Source organism: Drosophila elegans, unplaced genomic scaffold, assembly GCF_018152505.1.
Source record: "Drosophila elegans isolate 14027-0461.03 unplaced genomic scaffold, ASM1815250v1 contig_476, whole genome shotgun sequence".
In the NCBI taxonomy this organism is placed as follows: domain Eukaryota; kingdom Metazoa; phylum Arthropoda; class Insecta; order Diptera; family Drosophilidae; genus Drosophila; species Drosophila elegans.
This window is the reverse complement of record NW_024545863.1, coordinates 23,882,849-23,891,589: the sequence shown is the minus strand read 5'-3', so window position 1 is coordinate 23,891,589 and position 8,741 is coordinate 23,882,849. Positions and strand designations below refer to the sequence as shown.

At 35.0% G+C, this 8,741-nt stretch overlaps 3 protein-coding genes across 8 annotated transcripts; 2 read left to right on the top strand and 1 right to left on the bottom strand.

Moving 5' to 3' along the window:
- Window positions 1–2,236: 2,236 nt before the first annotated feature.
- On the top strand, window positions 2,237–2,518 carry LOC108136726 (hemotin). Its single transcript, XM_017258051.2, has one exon. It carries the CDS (start codon window positions 2,258–2,260, stop codon window positions 2,516–2,518), a length of 261 nt encoding a protein of 86 aa, XP_017113540.1. The 5' UTR covers window positions 2,237–2,257.
- A 267-nt stretch (window positions 2,519–2,785) lies between these two features.
- On the top strand, window positions 2,786–5,122 carry LOC108136727. 4 transcript variants are annotated; one of them, XM_041709610.1, is made up of 2 exons: window positions 2,786–2,985; window positions 3,063–5,122. In XM_041709610.1, the coding sequence occupies exon 1, from the start codon at window positions 2,786–2,788 to the stop codon at window positions 2,963–2,965; it is 180 nt and encodes a 59-aa protein (XP_041565544.1). In that variant the 3' UTR covers window positions 2,966–2,985; window positions 3,063–5,122. The 4 variants fall into 4 exon arrangements, with proteins under 4 accessions (XP_041565544.1, XP_041565543.1, XP_017113541.1 ...); XM_041709609.1 differs by having other exon boundaries at window positions 3,045–5,122; XM_017258052.2 differs by having other exon boundaries at window positions 3,059–5,121.
- Window positions 5,123–6,676: 1,554 nt separating this feature from the next.
- LOC108136680 (zinc finger protein 761) lies at window positions 6,677–7,932 on the bottom strand. Of its 3 annotated transcripts, XM_041709412.1 has the most exons (4): window positions 7,822–7,932; window positions 7,414–7,767; window positions 7,128–7,353; window positions 6,677–6,863 (listed from the first exon to the last, which is right to left on the bottom strand). In XM_041709412.1, the coding sequence occupies exons 1-4, from the start codon at window positions 7,895–7,897 to the stop codon at window positions 6,704–6,706; spliced, it is 816 nt and encodes a 271-aa protein (XP_041565346.1). In that variant the 5' UTR covers window positions 7,898–7,932; the 3' UTR covers window positions 6,677–6,703. The 3 variants fall into 3 exon arrangements, with proteins under 3 accessions (XP_041565346.1, XP_017113491.1, XP_041565345.1); XM_017258002.2 differs by having other exon boundaries at window positions 7,128–7,767; XM_041709411.1 differs by having other exon boundaries at window positions 7,128–7,755.
- Between the last annotated feature and the right edge of the window lie 809 nt (window positions 7,933–8,741).

The following is an 8,741-nucleotide window of genomic DNA, read 5'->3' as shown; positions in this document are numbered from 1 at the left end:
TCCCAAACTCTTTGCCTGGCACGCTCAATATGAGGGCTCAAGTTGATGGTTACTTGCCTTTCGGTCCAAACTTTAACCAGCGAAAGTTTTAATTAATTTCACACGCCCGAACTTAACTTGCGCATCTAATTACAGGAGCAAGGTGTAAATAAGGGGGAGGTTTGGTGGGTGGCTGGGGGTAATGTGTCTGTGGCCAACCATCATTATCGCGAGTATCATAAAATGCTGAAAGCAAAAGGCAAACAAACAGCAGCTGCAGCCACAAAGTATGCAACATGTTCACATACGATTAAACGGAGTTGTGGTGAAAAATTGGTGTATGTGTTGGGGTTAGATGGTTGAAGTATTCAGCAAAAAGCAAACAAATATCGGTTCTAACATTAAATGCGGGCCTCAAATTACACAGCTTAAATATTACAAGACTTTATTTAAATCGGATAGTGAATACCTGAAAAATATAACCACATTTGAATTCAGATTTTTAATTACTTTCATTTGTTACAAACGCTTTAAATCGTTGAAAATTAATAATAGGACAGTAATACTTAGAGATAACAACTTATGGTAATTTCAAAATCTTTAAGTTGAGATATTACACTACTCTTACTTTATAAAATGTAATACGGGCATATTAAAGTGAGCTGCTTTGAACCATTACGCCTAATATATGTGTACTATTCAATTTCGGTGGATAACAACTACTATTATCAAATTCCTTGCGAGTGTCCTATGGTATAAGCTTCGGTCCACAAAGTACCTGGTACATTGGCACATTTCGGATGCATTTGAAAATCCGCTTAAATGGCAACCGAAACGAAACGAACCAAACCAAACCACGTACGCCTCAAATCGACAAAGGCTTTCCCACTCCTTCGATTCAAGCACACCTCCGTCCGACATGGAGTCAAACACCTGCGAAATTGAATGAGAAATATCCATTCTGTGTGCGTTCTGTGTGTTTTCCGGGTGTGCGAGTGAGTTGTTGTTGCGCTTTCAAACTTACTCCCACCGTATAGTCCCCATCTCCCATGATTATTTTTGAACTCCGAACATAGTTGGCAAAAAACAATTTTATTTCATCGAAAGAATTTTAAGCAATACAAAAGGATTTTCAATGCATGAACTGCATCTTGTTTATTTTTTTTATCTTTCGAAAAAATTTCAATTTGGTTGGTGTTGTACGAAATATTTTGCGGCACCTTTAAGTTATTTTTTTCCACTAAAAAACGAACAACTTGCTGCCTTCCTATTCATTCATTAGTTTTTTTGCAAAAATTAAAAGAGAAAAATCTATATTAGAAAAGAAATTGGCCTTTGGTGCACAAATATATTTTTTGACTTGTCCCTTTTTTAATCCGGTGAAAATAATATTATTAATGAAATGTAACTTATTCTCGGTGCTTCTTTAAATTTTATCAGTTGTCGGTCCTTAGCAAAAAGACCCCAAAAAATGCACACGCAACTACTTTTGCGGCGAAATTTTAAATTAAAACCAAACTTTGCTCATCAGTCTGGAGAAGCATAAAATGGAGCGCACGAGGTGCTGTTGTGATTCGGCATATATCTATTTTTGTGCTGTATGTTTTTTGGTTTTTACGCCATCATAAAGCATCAAATGTCAGGAGCAGTTGCAGTCAACAACAACGCACAATTTCAAAGTTTGAATTGAGCTGCGTCTGGACGGCGCGTTTCACTTGGAGTTGTACATGTTTGTCTAGCGATTTTGTTTGCAATAGTCGAGGTTAGTCCCCAGATTCTGGAGTCCCCTGGTATCGTCATCAGCGGACTGAGACGAAGAAAACAATAATACGATGGGAAATTATTTAGCGCCCTTACATGATTCATTCCAGCTCGTGCTTATCCACGAACTCGAGCATGTGGGTGACCAACAATACATACATAATACACATAAATATTCTAGAAACTTAAAGGTTTATATTAATATTATTAATACAACAAAAATTAATTTTTTTTTTTCTAAATAGTTTTTACTGTTTTTTAGAAAACTGGGAGAGAGAAATTATATACTTTGATAGTGTTAGAAGTACATTGACTAATATATAAAAATATTCATTTTTAATGTTAAAATGTTTTTATATATTTAAAACAATTTTTACAATATGCAAAACTTTCTTTTATGTTTTTTTTCTAAGTGTAAATGAGATAAAAAAATCGCCATTTGAGGGCGAAATTAATTTTGTGTTTTCTTGCTATTTAGTTTTGATTCTCCTCCCGTTCATTGAGCGTCGTTTGCGTTATGGATTGGAAACCGATTTTAAAATTCCTAAGCTACTTGGAAATCAATCTCTTCCTGCTGATACCCTTTGCAATTATGATTTCGTTGGCACTGGTGTGCTTTTGCTATCACTGTCATCAGTGTGTTCGCGATCGTCGAAGAGCTCGGATCGAAAATCGGGTAGTTCCCTTGCCTCTGAACCGATTGTCGATTAGTCCCGGATGCTCCATAGTCGCCAGCACCAAATTGACTCATAGTCGGAACAGCGCAGACAACTATTAAAAGTTTATTAATTCGTGAGTTGTTTTAAAGGGTTTATCAAGCGTGCTGTGACATACACTTATGGCAAATATGTTTAAAAATTAATTGAACTTAATTTTGTTTTTAAACACAATTTACGAATTTAATTTATTTGCCATTGATTCAGTGCTTTAAGTAGATATGATTGTATATAAATGACCTAAACTAACTGCCAAAAGTGGAAATCGAGTATTGGACTTTAAGTGAAATATTTGAATTTTCATTTATTTATATTTCAGGTGCAACACTATGACTGATAGCCAGATTCATTTGTCCTATTTTATCTGCGGACCGGTGTTTATAGCAATGGTCTTCATATATTTTTACTACTGTTATCTTAATGTCCGCGAGTGTAGGAGATCGCGGGGTCGGGAGGCCCGGTTCCCTTCACTTGACGATATCTCTGAGGAACGAGTTGAGGTCTATTGACAAAGCGCATTTACTTTAATGTGAGTCACTGCACACATATAAATAGCCTAATCATAATGAAAATCAGCGGTTAACTAAGACCCAGTCTTTCAGGTAGCTTATTGAAATCAAATTTGAAATGGAATATCGTAAATAAATTAGTACACCAATCCTAAAATGTAAGTATAAAAGAAACATATATAATAAGTACACGTTTATCACCAAAAAAAGAAGAAAACAAATTTTGGATTTTTTTTCTGTACAAGAATGCGACATTTATCTTGCAACTGGGGCGGGGCAAGCTTTCTTATCCTTTATTAATAAGTAATAATAATGTACTGTTTATATTTGTTCAAATGATCTGTTTTTTCTTAATTATCATATCTAAAAAAGTTTTAAGTCCAACATTTTTAATTCTTTAGATTAATGAGAGACATACCAGAATCATTCTAAAAGTTTTATTATTAGTATTTATATAAAGAATTAGAAAAAAATATTAATAAAAAAATGTTAAAAAAAATATGTGGTAGATATTTATAATGTATTGGCTGACGGCTTTATTAATTAATTTGTGTATTTAATATGTACTTTTGTATCTTAAGCGGAACAAATTCGTAAGTGTAAAATATAAACATATTTTTTAAACAAGAAATATATTTCAGTTTCAGTCAGTTCAGTCCTTTGTTTTCAAAATCTGTTATGAATAATTTATTCTGTATTGCAATACCAGTTTTTATATTTGTCTTCTTTTAAAGCGCTATCATAAAAAGTGTTGGGTGTTATATATCCCGTGGCCCAGTAATAAAATATTTGATGAGTTCATGGGAAGTTCGAAGTACCTTTAAGTACAGCTAAAGGTAAGAACGTGATGTCTGTGGGTGTATGTTTGGTTAAGAGTTTCCGGTTGTTGTTGGTTGCTTACGACGGGTCATAAATTTAGCCAAAAACTTGGCGATGCATCTTCGCTGACGTTTCCTTTCACGACCTGCAAAATTAAGAGCTGCACGGCGGTTTTGATGGCCCTCAGTGGCAGGTCGAGTTGCGCTAATAAATGACATTTTCATTCGCTTAACGGCTACGAAGTTGTCCCAGGTAATAAGGAAAATTAAATTGATTGAATTAAAACGGCCAAAAGTTGAAAGTGAACTCTATAAAGCTTAAGTTTATGGTAATTAGTTATGTTATGTTAGTTGATAATTGGGATAAATGATTACCTATATTTTGTTATTAAGATTTTTTTATAATAAGGGAAATCAACATTTATTAATTACCGTGTATAAAAGCAACAAATGCAAACGTAAATATCGTCGAGCAAGCGAATTCCATGGAGATATTGAGGCAGACTACTTGATGGATTTGAATACTCTTGAAAAAAAATGTATACATTGTAGCAATCTTGTATACTATTATCTTGAAATCCACAAAACAATATTACTCCGTCATATACACTATTCTAGCTTTCTAAGTGTTTTTATATATTTTTGGAATATTATTCGGAAAATAATTTTGTTACAATTATTTAAATTCATCATTTTCAATCTTTAGTAAATAAAATATCTATTTCACTTTATTCTTAATTGAAGTTTTCAATATCAATGCTAAAGTTGTCGTTTAAATTTTACTCACACAAAAATTAGTCAGCAACTTATTCCCCCAAAATGTGAAAACCAAATGCAAATCCAATTGAATTAGTCAACTTTATTTGCTCATCATTTTGGGTAACTTTTAAGCAATAGTTAGATAGCCATGCATATATATTCTTTATTATGGGACCCATTCAGCCAATGACTGCTGCTGCTGATGCTGCTGTCTCCCTTCTAGCCAAATTGAAACGCTAAAATAATTTACGGCTCAACTGACCAGCTTCGACTGCTCCTTCGGATGCTGCAGTGTCCTGCCGTCTCCTTGATGGCTGGCACGTTAAATGCCATCGAAATGCTCCCAGTTGGAAAATTAGTTTAAAAATACGTTCGTACGGCAAAGGATGCCTTGGATCCTGTGGCTGCTGCTCATCTTTGTACCCTAGAAATGTAGCAATGGGTATTTAAGTTTTGGAAATATTTTAGTTTAGCTGCACACTAAATTAAAATTGATATATTTTGTTTAGTTATTACAAAATGCCTTTATAATAAGATTTACATTTTATGATTTATTTAATACTACTAAATTTATTTTTAATAATCATTTACTTTAAGCAGATGTTAAGTTCTTAAACAGTTTATATGATAATGTATGTATGTAAAATATAAAACGTTTTAAATAAATAATCGTAGTTTTTCTAAGGGTATTCTGTCCATTTAACTTTTCTTCGTTTTTGTGAAAAAGCACGCGACTTGCGTTCATGGTCGCATAAAAATTCACTTAGTTCAACTTCTCGCCCACCCCTTTCATTTTAGCCAAGTTGTCCGGAGGAAAAGCGAAAAAAATGAGCGACGAAAAAGAAAATTCGGAAGACTGCTGCCCAATAAAATGCTCATGTTTTACAATTTTATTAGGTGACGCGAGCTCATCAAATATTTAAATAAAACGATACATTTGCCGCTCCTTGTTCATTGTGCGCTTCGTTTAAGTAATTGCGTTTTAGTGGACATATGTCTTACATTAAAAGGGGGGGGTCCCTAAATCATTTCCTGCTTATCTGGCGACCATAAATTAAGGCATTAGCCGTTGTCCTTCCTTCGAATTGCATCGAACTGTTTGCATTGCGACCGTGGCACTTGGCCGTGCAGCTGCTGCCGCCAAATGTGGGATTTACACTGCGGCCGGGGTAAACCGCAATCGAAGTCGCCTCCTTAAACAGATAAATGCCCCTCCAAATGTATGCCATTCTGATCATTAATTGTCTAGAAGAAGTGTACGTGTGGTTAAAATTTAGGTGGACATTTTTACGCAAGCACCAAAAAGTTATATTATCAATTTAATTAAAATTGAAAAAAGAATTTGAACTTAATATTTAGATTTTTCAAACAGAAAATTTTTTTCTTTTAAATATTTTATTGGCAAAATATAAAAATTCTAATAAAAAGCACTGAACATTTCATTTTTTATACAAAACATTTCTTTCTTTATTTAAATATTAAATTAAAAAATTTAATTATTATTAAAGAACTGAACATCTATACAAATATTTATTTTAATTCGTAATTTACAGTGTTCATGTTTAAAAGTATTCAAATAAATGTGGAAAAATGTTACGCAATGTAATGGTAGTATCTGAAAGATAAGTTATCCGTGCACTTTCATTGGCATTGTTTGATTTAGTCGCCGAGCAAAGTACTTTTGCACTTGGAACTTTTGGGGATTGAGCCAATCGACGAGGCGGCGGAGACACTCGTCGGGAAAATGTTTTGGCTGCCCAAAGAAGCGGCACTCGTCCTGAAAGCCACCTTCATCCCCAGCGCCTTGACGCACTTTGTTTGCTAATGAGCCAATTTAGTTGCATTGAACGCAATTGCATCGGGTGTGTGTGAGTGTGTGTGCGTTAAGTCTGGCCGGCGATACTTGAAACTTGGGCAATACGTTTGGGCCAACTGGCGTTTTGAGGCCGAGGCTCGATGCTTTGAAATGTTAAGTGGATATGCGACCGTTAGAGAATGGCAGCTGTAGCTGTGATGGGTAGCACATTTGAGATTAGTTTTTTGGCTGGGACGTTTCTGTTCTTAGACTTAAATGTAAGTATTTCATCCATTTAATTTGTTTATGTAAGATACACTAAAAAAATACACATAACAGTTATTTGGAACAGAATATGTTACTTATCTAGTGCTTCTTATGCATAATGGACATCAGATATTTGCGACAGGCGTCCATCGAATGGCGATTCAGGTAGGCAATCTGATTGAAATACTTGCCGCACTGTCCGCACTGATGCTGCCACTCGTGGTGGCCCATGGTGCGCATATGGGATCGTAGATTGGATCTAAAATATATAGAACAATAATTTAGACAAAAAATACATTTTAATAAATTAAATTTTAAAATTTTTTAACTTGAAAATATTGTTGATTCCATTATTGGTCAATGTATTTCAAATCAAAATCAAAAATTTGGTTATACATTTTTTTTTATATTATAATTATATTATTTGTAAACAAAGGAATGTTCAGAAATGTCATCTTTAATTCTTTATATTCGATTTTAGTTTTTGACCTTTTTTATGTTTTATAGGACTATTGGTACCCACCGATCGGCAAAAGACTTCTGGCAACTCCATTCGGGACATACAAAGGGCCTTTCGCCGGTGTGAGTCCTTATGTGGGCGATCAGCGTCCAGGAGTGATCGAATTTCTTGACACATTCGCTGCATTCAAACTGCTCACCCAATTGCTTGAAATGTCTCTTCACCGCCTGCTTTTTGGGCTGCAATGGTGCTGGTTTCACCAAAAGCTTAGGAGGCTCAGGCAGGTTAGCTAAAAAAGGTACTCTTCGAATTAATTTCGACCGAGATTCATTCTTTTTGCCACAATTACTCTCTGAGGGTTCAACCAAGACTGTAATAATGCCAACTCTGGCACCCTCATTCGTTTTCGGCATTGCCTCAATATTTTCTCCATGCAGTTTCAGTTCCCAAATGGTATGACTGACCAAGTTGCTCTCCGAAATTAGTTGGATTGCCATCAGTTGGAAGCCCAGTCGCTCCTCCATTTCTCTTCTGACCACAATGGGTATATCATCGCCCTGACGCCAATCATTACTGGGTTCCCTACTGCCATAAAGATAAGTTAACTTTGCATTGATTTTGGGCTCGACTTTTGTGGTACTTCTGATGTTATTACTTTTTGGTCTGGGCATCGGTGGCATATTTGGTATGGCTTGAGAAAAAACTGTTCATTTATATGAGATTTATTCAATGAATTCAAGTTAAACAAAAGCCTTACCGTCATAACGTGCGTAGAAGCGGTCCTGTTTGCCATTATAGCGATCCGATAAAAAGCTGCGGAAAATGTTGGGCATGATTAGGCTGATACACCTCACAACTGAGCTGCCTTAGAAATTCCTCGATTTTACAGGCTCTGAAAAGTCAGTCAGCTAGAGAGTGGCCTGCTCTGATTTCAATTGACGCTGCCTACTCGATTGGAAATTACACTTTAAGGATTAAGATTGAGGCGGTATAAACTGTGCACTGAAAAAATTTTAATTTTTTTTTTTTGCTATTTTTTTCTCAAACTAAATTTAGCGTAATTTTGGGTGTGAAATTTCATTTCATTTTGAAAATTAGGCGTAAATTTGGCAGTTATAGTACATTTTATAATACAAATTAAACACACTCATAAATGAAATTATAGTACTGCATTCGCATCTAAGTAAAAATTCGTGTTTTTTGAATTTTTCTTACAAAATATTCTTTATTAAATATATTTATTAACATATTTATTTGAATTATAACCAAAGAAACCTGAACTCTTTTGGTGCATGATATTTTAATGTAAAAAATAATACCAATTTTCACTAGTAACTTTTAGCTGCGGATCGATTTCAACCTATTTGTACAAAAATTTAAGCGACTGCTTTTGATTGTCGAAGGTGAAGTAAACAGACAGCTTTAAAAGTCCTGGCCACCAGTGGCCTTAATCGGGAAACTCAAGACGGAGGACTTAAACAATTTTCTTGTTAAAATTTTTGCACTCGAAACCGGAACTCTTCGTGAAGAAAGAGAGGGGTAGCGAATGCTTGAAAGAGAGGGGGCTAGTGGCCGGGCAATAAACAAGGCACGATTGTGTTGAGCAATAAAATTAGTTGGCTTGGGCAATATACGTTCTTGTGTGTGTGTGTGTTTGCTTAAGACATGCAAAGACGT

What these genes read in the sequence shown, in the direction of transcription:
- LOC108136726 (XM_017258051.2), top strand. Translation starts at nt 2,258, where the DNA reads ATGGATTGGAAACCGATTTTAAAATTCCTAAGCTACTTGGAAATCAAT.
- LOC108136727 (XM_041709610.1), top strand. Translation starts at nt 2,786, where the DNA reads ATGACTGATAGCCAGATTCATTTGTCCTATTTTATCTGCGGACCGGTG.
- LOC108136680 (XM_017258002.2), bottom strand. Translation starts at nt 7,897, where the DNA reads ATGCCCAACATTTTCCGCAGCTTTTTATCGGATCGCTATAATGGCAAA. An exon ending in CTTCTACGCACGTTATGACG is followed by an intron (nt 7,768 to 7,821) that starts GTAAGGCTTTTG and finishes ATAAATGAACAG; the next exon opens with TTTTTTCTCAAGCCATACCA. An exon ending in CAGAAGTCTTTTGCCGATCG is followed by an intron (nt 6,864 to 7,127) that starts GTGGGTACCAAT and finishes TATATATTTTAG; the next exon opens with ATCCAATCTACGATCCCATA.